This window comes from Arachis hypogaea, chromosome 19 (assembly GCF_003086295.3).
Source record: "Arachis hypogaea cultivar Tifrunner chromosome 19, arahy.Tifrunner.gnm2.J5K5, whole genome shotgun sequence".
Classification (NCBI taxonomy): domain Eukaryota; kingdom Viridiplantae; phylum Streptophyta; class Magnoliopsida; order Fabales; family Fabaceae; genus Arachis; species Arachis hypogaea.
The window spans coordinates 153,365,544-153,383,820 of record NC_092054.1 but is presented as its reverse complement, the minus strand read 5'-3'; the positions used below and the strand labels follow the sequence as shown (position 1 = coordinate 153,383,820).

The window sequence follows — 18,277 nt, the reverse complement described above, 5'->3', positions numbered from 1 at the left end:
TATAAGAAACAGAGTAAAGTAAATATTCTTCCTTCTTCTTGAGCTTTCACTATTACTTCTTTTGTTACTTCAATAAAAAGAAGCAAAGAAATAAATTAGAATCGGTTGATTATTTTTATTTATTTAAAAAATTCCTATTGATTTGTAGACCAACATGCCATAACAAATAAAAAGTGATGTATATAGGAAGCTAAATATGTATGATAGAGAGTGAAACCTACGCATTACCTTTAGTAGGAAGTTGGAGTACTACAATTAACACCTGAGATTAATGCCAAGTAAAGTAGCTATCTATATTCTATAATCTATCTTACAATAACTTCGATATTAAATTTAGCCCATATTTGTCACTCCGATTTTGGCGCATGATTTACAGGAGACCAGCTAAAAAGCATGGCTTCTAAAATACTCAAATATCAAATATCGAAATGAAACCCACATACTAACACTATATTATAATAATTAATTAATTAATTAATTAATGTAACATTAGCTAGAAGAACAATAATGCCGTTGTGATTGTGTACCATGTTGCCGTTGTTGAAGGGCCAGGCATGTAAAATATCATATCATATTGGAAAATTTTCAAATGTATATGGACACACGATAATTTTAACATTAATTTTAATTAATATATATTATATATATTTTTTATAATTAAAATCAACTATTAAAATTATTAAAACACCGATATATTTAATACATTTAAAATTCTTCCTATCATATTATACATATTGACAACTGTAAGTAGCAGTAATTCTTGAACCATATAATATATCACATCAAAGTGAATTATCTATTATTATTATTATTATTATTATTATTATTATTATTATTATATTTTGTAATTAAGTCTCTGTTGTGATAAAAAAAAATTAGAATTAACAGAATATTATGTTAAACAAAATAGAATATTCAATTGAGTGTGGTTTTTGGGAAGATAACTGGGTTCAAGGTGGTACTCTGAAAGGAAGTCATCCGAGACTCTACTCTATTTCCAGTCAGCAAGGACTTGTCATCGGGGAGTGTGGTTTTTGGGATGGGCTTGATTGGATTTGGAATTTTCAATGGAGGAGGGCACTGTTCCAATGGGAGCTGGAGCTTGTCAATCAACTGCATGAGAGGTTAAGGCCAGTGAGGTTATCATCAGGTAGGGAGGACAATGTGGTGTGGAAGTTTGAAAATAAAGGTATTTTCTCTACTAGTTCTGTGATCCAGGCTATACAAGCGGAGACATTATCAGCTGAGATAACGAGTTATAGCTTCACAAGTTCCATTTGGAAAGGTTTCGTCCCTCCGAGAATTGAGCTCTTTGGGTGGTTTGTGCTAGTGGGTAGAGTTAACACCAAGGAGCGGCTGACTAAACTAGGAGTCAACATTCTGGGGGATAGTATGTGTGTACTGTGTACCAAGGAATTAGAATCTGTTGAGCATTTATTCCTTAGGTGTGAGGTAACATGGCAGGTGTGGTGCAAGTGGCTGAGGTTACTAGGAAGGGAGTGGGTGATTCCCGGAACTGTTAAAGAAATGTTTGAAAGTTGGCATGGAATGCATAATAGACAACAGGGGAAGAAGATGTGGATGTCAGTGTTCTTTGCAGTGATTTGGAACATCTGGTTGGAACGGAATGCACGAATCTTCAAGAATGCAAGAGCAAGCCTGGAGGTCATACACACAAGGACGTTGATGAGCTACACGGAATGGAGTGGTGGTGATCCTGGGGGAGGATGAGAGTACTGGGGATCGTAGGGGTTGGTTTATTTGTTAGTAGCTGGTTATGTGTCTTCTTCTTTCTTTTATTTGCTCCACTTTAATGTGTTGAGCTTCCTTTGTTTCAAAAAAAAAAAATTCAATTGAGTGTTAGTCATATTTTATTTTATTTAATATAATATTCTGTTAATTCTAATATTTTTGTTACAACAAAAATTTAATTATAAAATCTGATATGATATAGGGATCAATTGAAAAAAAAAAGAATATAAAAATCTATTAAAATTTTTCTAAAACAACAATAATAATAATAATAATTATTATTATTATTATTATTATCGTGAAAGCAGCATATATAGATAATTGGATATTGACTTTTTCTAATGGTTAAGTATGTCCAGCTTGGAACCTTTACAGCAATATATAGAATTGTCGCTGTTATTCAATTAAATTACGACGAAGAATAAAATTGTGGCTATGGCTGGCTGGCTGGATCTGAAACATTATTATATGCTTCCACTTTGGCCTTCTAATATGGAATGTGTCATCAACTACTATTGCTTGCTTTTTCATCTTTTTCCCTAACACATAAAACTCTCTGCTTAAGTTATGCATCTAATTCTAATATTGCTTCTTAATAACAATTGTTTCTCCAAAATTACTCAAATGGAACAACTTACATTAATGACAACTAATTTTTCGAATCCTTTTGTTGGTTGCAAACTTTTTCTTTTACTTTCTAATTTTTTTATAAATTAACTAATGTTTGTTAATTTTTTGTGTTATACATCTTTTCATACTAACAAATAATTTTTTTTATATAAAAAAACAAAAGATACACCGTCAAAAAAAGAAGCTTAAGACAAAGTGATCCGTTTTCTCCTTTTTTATTTGTACTGGTTGTAGATATTTTACATAAAATGGTTGGTGAGTCAGTTAAGAACTGGCATATTTTACCTTTGGAGGTTGGGCGAGACAGTGTGGAGCTGTCACATCTTCAATTTGCTGATGAGAGGTATAGTATGACTTTGGTGAGATGGGAATTGGTACAAGCTCATAAGAAACTAGGTGAGTTGGGAGTTGGAGATGCTATGGTTCGTAACATTGCATTATTGTTTAAGTGGTGGTGGCGTTTTGTAAAGGAAGAGTGCCGTTGTGGAAGAAGGTGGTTTGTTCCTGTAATAATCTGAATTCGAATGAGTTACTGTCCATTCAAGTGCTACCTACTAGAGGAGACCCATGGAAGGATATATGCCAGGTATAAATTAAGGAACAACATATAAGGGATAAGATGATTACGGGTCTGTCCATGAAGATTGGTGATGGACGACAGACTTGGTTTTGGGAGGATGTATGGTTACGTTGTGGATCCTTGAAAGATCGGTTCTCCAAGCTCTTCTCTGTTTCAAACAAATAATGTGGTTCGGTTATTGGGGATTATGGGTTTTGGGATGGACTAGAGTGGATTTGGAACTTCTAATGGAGGCGAGAGCTTTTTTCAGTGGGAGTTGGATCTTTTGAGTTAGTTACATGAGACTTTGATATCTGTGAGACTAGTAAATAATAGAGAGGATAGAGTTGTGTGGAAATAAGATAAACTATGTATTTTTTTTTACTAACTCTTTTGTGCAGGTGCTACAGGAGGGAAGGCTATCAGAGGATGTAACCAGCTTCACTAAGACCATTTGGAAAGGTTTAGTTCCACAAAGAGTAGAGCTATTTACTTAGTTTATCTTGACAGACAGGGTGGATACTAAGGAAAGGCTAAGTCGGTTCGGGATTATTAGTCATTATAATAAGAGTTGTGTTTTATGTAACAAAGATGTTGAGTAGGTCCATCACTTGTTTCTTGGCTGTAATTTTGCTTGGCAGGTGTGGAGTGCATGAATATATGTGTTTGGCCGACTATGGTCTTTTCCAGGGTCGATGAATGACCATTTTCTAAGTTGGATAGAAGAGCCGCGTAGAAAAGAGGATCGAAAGCAGTGGTTGAGGTGCTTCTGTGCGATCATTTAGAACATTTGGATGAAAATAAATAGGATGATATTTTAGAATAAAAACAAAGGTATAGAAGAAATCATCAACATGACAATGCTTAGCTGCAACGAGTGGAGAGGTGTGAATCCCTTATGTTGTTGATAGTTATGCCGGAATTCCGGAAATGACATGCGGAGTTTTCTTTTGTTTTTATGTTACTTTTCTGTCTATTTGTTTTGGTTGTCCGATTCTATTTGTTCCACTTTAGTGTGTTGAACTCTTTTGTTTTTAAAAAAAATACATTGTCAAATATTTAATTATAAATATCCATAAAATAAGTTTTTTTTTTGTATAAAAAAATAATTTATTATATGCATAAAATAGTGTTTAAATTTTCAAATATTGCTACCTTATATCTAGTCACAAAAAAAAATATTGCTACCTTATTCAATTAGAAAAATATTCTTTAATTTTAGACAAATAAATGGCAAGAGAGGAGAGTGATTAAGAATGAAACGGCCAAATTGAGTGATTATTTGAAAGTAATTAAATGTAATTGCAAGTCAAATTTGACTAATTATCCAATGTGTGGATCCAATCCATTTGTTTGATTGGGGTACCGAGTGTGGAAAGTGGAAGTTGGTGGGAGTGTGGGACACTTATTTGAAATTGAAAACTAATATCTCTTGTTTCTGCTAATCACTGCTTAATCACAACTCTAATTCCACTTAAAAATTTATACGACTTTGAGTATAGCTGAGACCACCTTATTGATCATGATTAGAAGATTACAAACTTGAATAACAATTTGTCGTTAGTAGTAATAGTAATTCAAAAATTGACGGTGGAATATAATGGTATGCGATGATTGCGCCATGTGAGATTTGGATCCGATTTAGCAGACTTTTAAGCACAAGACTTTTTATGACATGGTCCCCAGGTTTCTTAGAAAGATAACGTTCTACTCCTAACTCCAAAATGCTGCCTCCTACTATCTAATTAATATTAGGTTAATATTTTTTATAGAAGCTATATAAAATTTAGGGTAAAGTATATTTTTTGTTTTTGAAATTTAAAAAAAAAATTAAAAATATTTTTAAATTTTATTTTGTTTCAATTTTGTTCTAAAAATTTTCGATTTGCATCAAATATATCCTTGACGGCTAATTTTTCAAAAAATTTAAGACCGATTCAACAACAATTTCATAAGAATAACTCTCAACACAAACAAATCAAACATAATTTTCATGCATTATTATTATATTAGTCTTAAATTTTTTAAAAATTTTAGTCGTAAAAATTATATTTGATACAAATCGAAAACTTTTGAAACAAAATTAAAATAAAATAAAATTTAGAGGTATTTTTAAAATTTTTACTAAATTTTAAGAATAAGAAATATATTTTACCCTAAAATTTAAGTTTTGAACTTTCGGGTAGGTAAAAAAAAAGTTTAAATGCATATTTGCTAAATCTTATTTTGTTTTTAAGTCTTGTTAATTGTTCTGACATTCAATTTCAAAATCTTTCTTGCCGTTGGTATTACAGCCATATAACTTTCTTTCAGTTAGATATTTTTTTTGGTCAAACCCGTTTGTAGTTTTTAGGTTTAGAAATTAGAAGTTTTTGAAATTTTGATTCGTTTCGTTTGTCTCCACACAATGTCCAAGAAAAAAATAAACAGGAAAATAAAACGGGTGGTGGTGTTTTATATGATTACTTTTTTTTTTGGTATTTATATTTTTTTTTGGTATTGTTTTATATGATTACTTACCTCAAGGCAGAGATGGAGTAATCTTAGATAGTAGTTGTTTTTTTTTTTTTTCCTTTGGGGTATAGAATTAGATAATAGTTAATAGATAGTAGTATCTTAAAGCGGTTTATTTTTTTGGATATTGGATAAAAATTGGTGTAATCTTTTAATATTGGAAGCTATAGTGTTTTGTAAAATTATAGAAATTGTACAATTTTTAGAGAACAAATTGTCAGATCAATTTTTTTAATGTATAAAGACAATATACAAAAATTGCGTATTATCAGTGCAATATATATTATGCATATTGTGCTTGCATAGAACAGCACCAGCGCCCCAAAATACTGTAAAATCTCATTTTTTTTAACATTAACGTAAAATTCCATTTATTCTTCAATATTAAAATAAAAAATTCTCTTAAAGCGCTCTCTAGAATAAAAATACAAAGAAGTTGAGACTTTGTATAAACTATAATAGTTGAGACATGTTTTTCGTTTTTACTAGTGTGATAACCCGTGCAATGCACAGGGTTCACGAAATTTAAACCTTTTTAAAAGAAAAATACTAAGAATATAACTAAAATGTATTTTATAAAAATAGATATGTTGTATTAAATTTGGATAATTACAAAATTATCACTACACTAAAATAAAAAAAATAGAATACAACAATTATTTAATATGTCAATAAATGGTATAACATATTTTCAAAGATAATAAAAGATAATAAAATATAATAACAATTGTTAGACACTAAAAAAACAGAAAAAAGAAGTCCAACAGAGATGTAGTTTACTATTACGTATAATCTTAAAAACACATAACATCAAGATACCTATTGATAGCAAAACAAAATATATACAACATATATAAATTTGTTCATTAAACAAAAAATAAAATATGTCCAAGACAACTTAACATATAATTCAAAATATCCATCAAATAGAGTTATACATAGGAGGCCTAACGTCGCTGAATCGACAACTCTATCTGTCGGTTAGCTATCGAGCCGAGTTTCAAGGTAATGCTATCCCCCTTCTTTAAATTGTATACTCTACAACATTCATTCCACCCAACCCCAAACTTCCATTGTCCACCTCTTCCTCCACTTTTCAATAAGTGGAAAAAGAACACATTCTTCTCTACATTGGAATCTGGACCAGTGATCGTCTAAATCGAACCATCTTCATATACTTTAAGATACGCAGCAAATTTCGAAGCCAAATACTGCAACGAATAATTCATAGTTAAGATAAACATAATATTTTCATACACAATAAATAACAGATTTAGGAAGAACATTCAATAAGCTTGCAAGAAAAAAAAAAAAAAGAAACCACTCTTTTGAGATCAAGTTACCAATCTAGATTGACCCATATCCGAAGCTGTGATGATCTTTTCATAATAAACTTCTGGAGCATATCTAATTCAGGATATATGAATATGTTAGTTACCACGCTAAAAAATAGCAAGCTATCCCATGATATTAAAATCCAAAACACAAGGAAAAAAAAGTTACATATAGCATTACCTAGGATTAGACAATTCATTTGTCGCATTACTTTGTTCGTTGACCTCCAATGATAAACTGCTTCCACTAGACAAATCTATCGGATTATGCGAATTATCCCCTACCAGTGTCCCATCTTGATCATTGTTTTCATCACCATCCGATGAAAACTGATCATCAGATGGTTCAGACCCAGATAGAACAATCACATTAGCTGATGAGTCCTCATCAATCCTGGTAGACTTTATGTGGAACACTCTTGATACATTATCAAATGTCACTGGGTCTATTAACTCAAGAACATAGCAGTCAGGATCAAAGTGAACTTGAATGAGTTGGTTGTCCTTATTCCACAATGAAATAAAAAAATTCCAAAACCGACATACCTAAATTGAACAAATGCCCCTCTATCGATAAGATAGAAAGTTTTAATCTGTTCAAATGAGCAGTCAGTTATGAGCAACTGATCATTCTTTCTTATCACCTCCAGCACTAAACAATTATCTAGCTCGTCAATGACATAGAACATTGGCCCAAATCCTTCACCATGAGTAGAAACAAAAGTTGGGGGAAAAGCTCTCTCACCCTATATTCAAATTTTTTTCCAGAGTCAATTCATGTCTAACAAAAGATGCTAAAAATGCTTCAGATAATTTTACCTAATTATTTAGCAAAGAGAGGTATATATACCTTTAAATCTACCATTATTACCAACTAATCAACACAAGAGAACAATAATCACGTAAATAAACTGACATTATAATGAGCATCACAAAAATAGGTAACTAAGTAACTAACACATTGTTAAGATTTGGTTGAATTAGTCCCACATTGCTTAGGATAGCAAATGGAGTGGGTGGCCTAGGCTATAAATATGAGGCTAAGTTCTCCATATTTTTTGCACCAGTCAGAAACACTTAAAGCTTGTATCTGACTTTTCTTTTCCTCTATACTCTTTGATTAGAGAGTGTTGTGAGGTGTAGTTAAATATTTGCTTTGAGAGTGTGGGTGTAATGGGGTGCCGGTGTTAGAGAGAAAGAAGTCTATGTGTTGTAACAATTTTCACATAGTGATATTCTTTGGTTGTCATTTGACAACGGCCGTGGTTTTTTTCTCCAGTAATTGGGGTTTTTCACGTTAAATTCTTGTGTTGTGATTGTGTCTATTTTATTTCTCTGTGAAAGGTATTTTTTCAAGGGGGAATGGTGTATTATTCCCAACATGTGGTATCAGAGCCTGGTTCGGTGGGATTTATTCTTAGTAAGCTCTGTGATTGCAGCCTAGTCTGACCTTCCACATCAGAAAAGAATTTTGTCCTGTGGCTTGAGGTTGACCTTTGGTTGCTGTTGTTGTTGCTGGAAGGCAGTGTGACACTGTGAGAGTGCAATTTGGAAAGGTTCTGGCTAAGGAAAGACTTGGTATTTAAGTGTGTCCATTGTGACCCACCTCTCTTTTCTGGGGACCCTTCCTAGTGCACGGTCTACAGTTGAGTTATACTATTCCAGTATACGGTTGCAACAATGTCAGGATATTCAAGTGCTGTGAAGCTTGAAATAGAGAAATTTGATGGAAGAATCAATTTTGGCTTGTGGCAAATACAAGTCAAGGATGTGTTGATACAATCAAGTTTGCACAAGGCGTTGAAGGAGAAGATCTCTGGTATGAAGGATGAAGAATGGGAGGAACTAGATTTTAGAGCTGCAAGTGCTATTCGCTTGTATTTGGCTAAGAATGTTCTTGCAAATGTGCAAGGAATGAAAACAGCCAAGGAACTTTGGGATAAACTCGAAGGGTTGTATCAGGCAAAGGGCATCTCAAATCGGTTGTTATTGAAGGAGCAGTTCCATAATCTACGCATGGATCACAATGTGAAAATCTCCGACCATCTTAGTGCTATCAATTGTATTGTCTCTGAATTAGAGGCAATTGGAGTGAAAATTGATGATGAAGATAAGGTACTGAGGCTTATATTGTCTCTTCCTTCTTCCTATGAGTATATCAAACCTGTTTTAATGTATGGGAAGGAAACTCTGAATTTTAAGAAGTTGCCAGTAAGCTCATTGCTTAAGAAAGAAGAATGAAAAATGAGGGTAGCACTTCATCAGATTTGGTGCTTGTAGCTAGAAGTGACAATTATGGAAAAGGAAATCGTGGAAGGAGTGTAACATGCTGGAAATGTGGAAAGTCTGGGCATGTAAAGAGAAATTATCCAGGTAATGCAGTTTCAGAAAAAGACTCTCAATCTGATACTTGCAATATTGCTCTCTCTATGAGAGAAGATGATGTTCTCTAGAAGATAAGAAGTATCCTCATGGTATTGCTGCACTGCCATGGATAAGGATAAGTTGTGGCAATCGGGTCCACAATTGCACACGGGCATTGGTTGGCGTTGAGATGCAAGGTGTGTGGCGGAGTTATGTCGATGGCTGAAGAACTTCCAGGAAAAGCCAATTTGGAAGTTGCACCATGAATTTTCAGCAAGGTTTTGATCTGTACCAAGGCAAAATGCTTGGAGTGGTCTAATTCTAAGTGATTATACTTTCATGGTTGAGTATGATAGTTTTCTGAACTATGATTGTCGGTATAGACAATGGCAGCAAAGAATTGTCGGTGTTGACTATGGAAGCTGAAGATGTGTGACTATTTCAATCAAGGTGGAGATTGTTAGGATTTGGTTGAATTAGTCCCACATTGCTTAGGATAGCAAATGGAGTGGGTGGCCTAGGCTATAAATATGAGGCTAAGTTCTCTATATTTTTTGCACCAGTCGGAAACACTTAAAGCTTGTATCTGACTTTTCTTTTCCTCTACACTCTTTGATTAGAGAGTGTTGTGAGGTGTAGTTAAATATTTGCTTTGAGAGTGTGGGTGTAATGGGGTGCCGGTGTTAGAGAGAAAGAAGTCTATGTGTTGTAACAATTTTCACATAGTGATATTCTTTGGTTGTCATTTGACAACGGCCGTGGTTTTTTTCTCCAGTAATTGGGGTTTTCCACGTTAAATTCTTGTGTTGTGATTGTGTCTATTTTATTTCTCTGTGAAAGGTATTTTCTCAAGGGGGAATGGTGTATTATTCCCAACATGTGGTATCAGAGCCTGGTTTGGTGGGATTTATTCTTAGTATGCTCTGTGGTTGCAGCCTAGTCTGACCTTCCACATCAGAAAAGAATTTTGTCCTGTGGCTTGAGGTTGACCTTTGGTTGCTGTTGTTGTTGCTGGAAGGCAGTGTGACACTGTGAGAGTGCAGTTTGGGAAGGTTCTGGCTAAGGAAAGACTTGGTATTTAAGTGTGTCCATTGTGACCCACCTCTCTTTCCTGGGGACCCTTCCTAGTGCACGGTCTATAGTTGAGTTATACTATTCCAGTATACGGTTGCAATAATGTCAGGATATTCAAGTGCTGTGAAGCTTGAAATAGAGAAATTTGATGGAAGAATCAATTTTGGCTTGTGGCAAATATAAGTCAAGGATGTGTTGATACAATCAAGTTTGCACAAGGCGTTGAAGGAGAAGATCTCTGGTATGAAGGATGAAGAATGGGAGGAACTAGATTTGAGAGCTGCAAGTGCTATTCGCCTGTGTTTGGCTAAGAATGTTCTTGCAAATGTGCAAGGAATGAAAACAGCCAAGGAACTTTCGGATAAACTCGAAGGGTTGTATCAGGCAAAGGGCATCTCAAATCGGTTGTTATTGAAGGAGCAGTTTCATAATCTACGCATGGATCACAATGTGAAAATCTCCGACCATCTTAGTGCTATCAATGGTATTGTCTCTGAATTAGAGGTAATTGGAGTGAAAATTGATGATGAAGATAAGGCACTGAGGCTCATATTGTCTCTTCCTTCTTCCTATGAGTATATCAAACCTGTTTTAATGTATGGGAAGGAAACTCTGAATTTTGAAGAAGTTGCCAGTAAGCTCATTGCTTAAGAAAGAAGAATGAAAAATGAGGGTAGCACTTCATCAGATTTGGTGCTTGTAGCTAAAAGTGACAATTATGGAAAAGAAAATCTTGAAAGGAGTGTAACATGCTAGAAATGTGGAAAGTCTGGGCATGTAAAGAGAAATTGTCCAGGTAATGCAGTTTCAGAAAAAGACTCTCAATCTGATACTTGCAATATTGCTCTCTCTATGAGAGAAGATGATGTTCTCTAGAAGATAAGAAGTATCCTCATGGTATTGCTGCACTGCCATGGATAAGGATAAGTTGTGGCAATCGGGTCCACAATTGTACACGGGCATTGGTTGGCGTTGAGATGCAAGGTGTGTGGCGGAGTTATGTCGATGGCTGAAGAACTTCCAGGAAAAGCCAATTTGGAAGTTGCACCATGAATTTTCAGCAAGGTTTTGATATGTACCAAGGCGAAATGCTTGGAGTGGTCTAATTCTAAGTGAGTATACTTTCATGGTTGAGTATGATAGTTTTCTGAACTATGATTGTCGGTATAGACAACGGCAGCAAAGAATTGTCGGTGTTGACTATGGAAGCTGAAGATGTGTGACTATTTCAATCAAGGTAGAGATTGTTAGGATTTGGTTGAATTAGTCCCACATTGCTTAGGATAGCAAATGGAGTGGGTGGCCTAGGCTATAAATATGAGGCTAAGTTCTCCATATTTTTTGCACCAGTCGGAAACACTTAAAGCTTGTATCTGACTTTTCTTTTCCTCTATACTCTTTGATTAGAGAGTGTTGTGAGGTGTAGTTAAATATTTGCTTTGAGAGTGTGGGTGTAATGGGGTGCCGGTGTTAGAGAGAAAGAAGTCTATGTGTTGTAACAATTTTCACATAGTGATATTCTTTGGTTGTCATTTGACAACGGCCGTGGTTTTTTTTCTCCAGTAATTGGGATTTTCCACGTTAAATTCTTGTGTTGTGATTGTGTCTATTTTATTTCTCTGTGAAAGGTATTTTCTCAAGGGGGAATGGTGTATTATTCCCAACATGTGGTATCAGAGCCTGGTTCGGTGGGATTTATTCTTAGTATGCTCTGTGGTTGCAGCCTAGTCTGACCTTCCACATCAGAAAAGAATTTTGTCCTGTGGCTTGAGGTTGACCTTTGGTTGCTGTTGTTGTTGCTGGAAGGCAGTGTGACACTGTGAGAGTGCAGTTTGGAAAGGTTCTGGCTAAGGAAAGACTTAGTATTTAAGTGTGTCCATTGTGACCCACCTCTCTTTCCTGGGGATCCTTCCTAGTGCACGGTCTATAGTTGAGTTATACTATTCCAGTATACGGTTGCAACAATGTCAGGATATTCAAGTGCTGTGAAGCTTGAAATAGAGAAATTTGATGGAAGAATCAATTTTGGCTTGTGGCAAATATAAGTCAAGGATGTGTTGATACAATCAAGTTTGCACAAGGCGTTGAAGGAGAAGATCTCTGGTATGAAGGATGAAGAATGGGAGGAACTAGATTTGAGAGCTGCAAGTGCTATTCGCCTGTGTTTAGCTAAGAATGTTCTTGCAAATGTGCAAGGAATGAAAACAGCCAAGGAACTTTGGGAAAAACTCGAAGGGTTGTATCAGGCAAAGGGCATCTCAAATCGGTTGTTATTGAAGGAGCAGTTCCATAATCTACGCATGGATCACAATGTGAAAATCTCCGACCATCTTAGTGCTATCAATGGTATTGTCTCTGAATTAGAGGCAATTGGAGTGAAAATTGATGATGAAGATAAGGCACTGAGGCTCATATTGTCTCTTCCTTCTTCCTATGAGTATATCAAACCTGTTTTAATGTATGGGAAGGAAACTCTGAATTTTGAAGAAGTTGCCAGTAAGCTCATTGCTTAAGAAAGAAGAATGAAAAATGAGGGTAGCACTTCATCAGATTTGGTGCTTGTAGCTAAAAGTGACAATTATGGAAAAGAAAATCTTGAAAGGAGTGTAACATGCTGGAAATGTGGAAAGTCTGGGCATGTAAAGAGAAATTGTCCAGGTAATGCAGTTTCAGAAAAAGACTCTCAATCTGATACTTGCAATATTGCTCTCTCTATGAGAGAAGATGATGTTCTCTAGAAGATAAGAAGTATCCTCATGGTATTGCTGCACTGCCATGGATAAGGATAAGTTGTGGCAATCGGGTCCACAATTGTACACGGGCATTGGTTGGCGTTGAGATGCAAGGTGTGTGGCGGAGTTATGTCGATGGCTGAAGAACTTCCAGGAAAAGCCAATTTGGAAGTTGCACCATGAATTTTCAGCAAGGTTTTGATATGTACCAAGGCGAAATGCTTGGAGTGGTCTAATTCTAAGTGAGTATACTTTCATGGTTGAGTATGATAGTTTTTTGAACTATGATTGTCGGTATAGACAACGGCAGCAAAGAATTGTCGGTGTTGACTATGGAAGCTGAAGACGTGTGACTATTTCAATCAAGGTGGAGATTGTTAGGATTTGGTTGAATTAGTCCCACATTGCTTAGGATAGCAAATGGAGTGGGTGGCCTAGGCTATAAATATGAGGCTAAGTTCTCCATATTTTTTGCACCAGTCGGAAACACTTAAAGCTTGTATCTGACTTTTCTTTTCCTCTATACTCTTTGATTAGAGAGTGTTGTGAGGTGTAGTTAAATATTTGCTTTGAGAGTGTGGGTGTAATGGGGTGCCGGTGTTAGAGAGAAAGAAGTCTATGTGTTGTAACAATTTTCACATAGTGATATTCTTTGGTTGTCATTTGACAACGGCCGTGGTTTTTTTTCTCCAGTAATTGGGGTTTTCCACGTTAAATTCTTGTGTTGTGATTGTGTCTATTTTATTTCTCTGTGTAAGGTATTTTCTCAAGGGGGAATGGTGTATTATTTCCAACACACATATGAGGTCTTTTTGAATGTCCAAGAAAAAAATACTGAAGTTTTGAAAGAAACAATGAAAAAGAAATTGCTGTTATCTTGATGGATTCTGAAACCAAATTATATACATAAACTTCGAATAATCTTTTTACGTAAATTATCAAGAGGAGGAAAGTAGAAAAGACCACTAACTGAATATAAATTAAAAACAAACCATTCGAAGTTAAAGATTTAACCCACCTCTTTAATCGGTTAACATGCATGATATAATATTCCATAATATATTTCGTTACTTGCTAAAAAGGCGAAATCTAAAAATCAGTTCTTTTCCATTGGGCTAATATTGCTGGGTTGCTAAAAACCTCCTATTAGCACATAATGGTACGATTAGAATATAAGACTGAGACTTTTAACCAAGAAACCAACTAACTAAGTATACAAAAAAAAAAGTTAAGTAACAAATTAAAAGCATATTAATGAAAAATACCCAAGAAACCACTTTGGAAAATCACTATACAACATATTTTACAGATTAGGACAACTTCTGAAATCTGGCCTACATATAAATGCGAAGCCAATAAAATTAAATTACAACATGAAAAATATCTGAGAAATAATTAAAAAAAAACTATAGATGGCATAACACGATATTTAATTGACATTAAAATTTTCAAAAGTTAATCTGAAATATATTGAATGGAAAAATAAATGAGACTTCAATGGAATTGAAAATGCAGCAAAGAAAACATCTTCTCTAATGCTCAACACCATACCTGTTTGGATCTTCTCTATTAGCATCCATCGCGATTCAGCCTTATCAGATAGAGAGACTTGGTATAAAGATTCAAGAACAGAGAAAAGATCTTGTCTCTTACTGCAAAAGAGAGTATTATAATAAAGTAAACCCTAATATGAGATTTCAACAAATTCAAGAAAAATAAGTGATAAAATTGAATCCAGAAACATAAAGAACAAACATAAAGAAGGAACAACAACCATTGATAAACAAAAGAAGAAATAGATGAACAAAAATATGGTTATTTATTCTAGTAAATTAAATTTCTACTAATGCTAATTATAATGTTGAGAAGTTTCGGAAAGCTAACCACTACTACTAATAATAATTTAAACAAACAATCATGAATTATGAATTTGTTAATTAGAATATGCATTACAAATGATATAAAAAAAAGAAAATATACAAAAATTAGATCAATATTAAAATATAAAAGAGTAGAATGAATATTCAAAAATTATAAATATGATAAAACTGATTTCAAAAAAATCTTTTTTATATTTTAAAATAATCGATAAAATAATGTAAACAATGATTATATTTTTTAAGTTGAGGAAGAGTTTACAAAACCTAAAAGAATAAAGCCATACCTGAGAATATGAAATTGGGATTAATAGTTGGAGTACTTTGCAAAATAACTAATCCTTGTAGAGAACAAAAAAAAATTTAAATGTAAAATTAAAATCATGCTAACAAAAAGCATAAACAAAAACAACTTGATAAGAATCAGATGTTGCGTTCAAGGAAGTATGAGACATGTCATGTACTGAAAATCAACTGTTTCTTTCTTTCCCTTTAAATTTGCAGCTAAACTTTCACTGAATAATACATGCATGTCCAAAAAAAAAATTTAAAGGCAAAGAAAGCTAGCAAAACTAAAAAGAAAACGAAAAGAAAAAATACAAAACAGAAAACTTAGTTACCAGTGCAACCATTAGGGCAAAAGCTGAAATTGATCCTTGATTTTCAGTTTTTAAAGGATTTACCTTAACAACACCTCCCTTGTTACTTAGCTGAAGTTTAGTGTCTCGATCTGTCAAAACCTGAAAATAAAGAAGTATCCGCCAAGTCACCGAGGGAGACTGGTCTGTCGGACGGATTGGAAGCACTAGGAGCCACCGCAGATGAGGACAGCTTGGTACCTTGTAGGAGGATATGGGGTTTTGAATATGGAAAAGTTCAGTGGTAGACTTTGCGGGTTGAGCGAGGTGAGACGATATAGAGAAAGACGAAGGAGGTTCAGTAAGTATGTTGTTGTCGCGTTTCTTTCTCTTTTTTTTTGCTGGGGAAAGGTGGAGAGAGTGGGTCGTGACCTTTGGGTTTTTACTCTTTGCTGGTGATTACTGTTGATCTTCTTAAACGTAGGGAAAAATTAAAGAAACACAAAAATAAAAGATAGTTAAATTTAAAAAAAAAAGTTTATACTGGACCATTATGAAGAATTAATTACTAATGATCATAAAGACTTTTAATATTCGAATTGTTAAGAAGCACATATTTTTTTTTAGTATTTATGACAATTAAAAAGAAGGGTTAAATCTAGAAAAAATATATCATGAATTATTTTCTTTATTTATTTCTGAGTTTTTTATATTAATAAATTTTATGTATCCTAAACTTTAAGTAATGTTCACATTTTTTTCAATTGTTTTTTCTATTGTTAATGCACATAAAAATGACGAAAAATCACAAAAAGCTAAAAAAAAACAATAAATAACTAAATTATTGATAAAAATTTTACGTGACACAAAAATCATTAAGATACAAATTATGAAAATTAGATAAGAAAATAATTACGGATATATTTATTTTTTTTTTATAAAATATTTGCTCCTTCTTAAATATGATACATGTTAAAACAAAAAGTTGATTATTCTTAACAAATTTGGTACTAAAAGTCTTTTTAATATGACTTAATTAATGATCTTGAGTTCAAGTAATAAAAAACTGACTTTTTCTATTCTCAACTTCTACTCTCTTTTTAATTAGATATTTTTTTTATATAATCTTGTAGTAGAATAATAATAAGACATTTTTATAAAATTTTAATCAACTAAAAAAAATTAGAACCAACTAATATTCACCATAATTATAGTTTGAAAAATTAATATTTACTTTTTAATGATTCAAATGAAATTTATAGACCAAAATGAAAAATATTTTACTTAAAAATTATGACTCAAATCACCAACAATTAGATCTTTCTTCACTTTTGAACAGATATTCTTGTGTTCATGTAAAACTTTCCTAAAAAAGTCAAACGTGCCTCAACCTTGAACCAATACCAAACGGCTCTGTAAGAATATATGATACATGTTAAAAAAAATTGATTATTGTTACTAATTTTGGTATTAAAATTCTTTTTAATAAGACTTAATTAATAATATTGATTTCAAGTAATAAAAAACTGACCTTTTCTATTCTCAACTTCTCCTCTCTTTTTAATTAGATATTGTTTTGATATATTCTTGAGTGGAATAAGATTAACAGATTTTTATAAAATTTTAATCAACTCAAAGATAATTAGAACCAACTAATATTCACCATAATTATAGTTTAAAAAAATTAATACTTACTTCTTAATGATTCAAATGAAATCTATAGACCACAATGAAAAGTATTTTAGTTAAAAATTGTTACCCAAATCACCAACAATCATATCTTTTTTTACTTTTGAACAGACCTTATCAAAGCAAAGGTAACATCCTAGGAATCTTTTTCGAGAGATATCTATGTCAGTACCATGTTATCAACTTGTAACCAGAGTATCAAAGCAAAGGTAAAATCCTAGGAATCTTTCTCCACCACATAAGTAAAACCAGAATGAAACTTCAATACCTATGAAAAGTGAATTTTATATAATGCAATCTGCAAATAATGGGAAATGAAAACAATAAGGACCACACTGCAAAATATATCATGCTGCAAACCGAATGAAGGCCCACAAATTGCAAAATCACACTAATAGAAAATGGATCCAGCAAGAGCATAATTTTCGAGAAGCCAATTTGCAAATAAATCAAAATGTTTTCTCTAGAAAATTCATTTAAACCCATCAATTATGAAGATTGACCCATATGAAAATAAAATAAAAAATATAAACTTTTATCAATCATGCAAAAGAGTTCAGCTGAAACTTCAAGAGATTTGAAAAACAAAATAAAACCTACACCCAAAAAAAGACAAATTTGAGACCAACCCACACCAATTCAAAATCAACTAATCACTTTTTTTCTCACTGATAATTTTCTTTCAACCTGAACCTAGATTAGAAAATCATTAAGGAGGTTTATTAAAGTCTTACTTTATCACTTTACTAACTTCCTAAAAACATATGAAGATAACTGAATTTTTATCCTACCATACCAAACATAAGATAACTTTTATTACTAAAGAAAACATGAGAGAGAGAGAGAGAGAGAGAGAGAGAGAGAGAGAGAGAATATTATCATTAGCTCTGCCAGCAAGACTGCTGCCTCCATCAGAAGAGAAGACCCCATTAGACAAAGAATCAGCTCAAAATCATGATTCTTGGTGCATGAGTAAACCAATTGACCTGTGATGTTTAATATCACAGAGGCGAAACACCTTCCTACATAATTAGAAGAAGAAGTTAGAAAACATACTAACATAGGTTTAATTAATGTTAATGATGAATTCCTACAAACTAATAAGCATACAATCAGATCTTTCTTTACTTTTGAACAGACCTTATTGTGTCCATGTGAAACTTTACTTACAAAT

At 33.2% G+C, this 18,277-nt stretch overlaps 1 protein-coding gene across 1 annotated transcript; it reads left to right on the top strand.

Annotated features, from left to right (window-relative positions):
• The first annotated feature begins 894 nt into the window (after positions 1 to 894).
• On the top strand, positions 895 to 1,731 carry LOC140182426 (uncharacterized). The gene has a single exon (XM_072228626.1). It carries the CDS (start codon positions 895 to 897, stop codon positions 1,729 to 1,731), a length of 837 nt encoding a protein of 278 aa, XP_072084727.1.
• Positions 1,732 to 18,277: the final 16,546 nt, after the last annotated feature.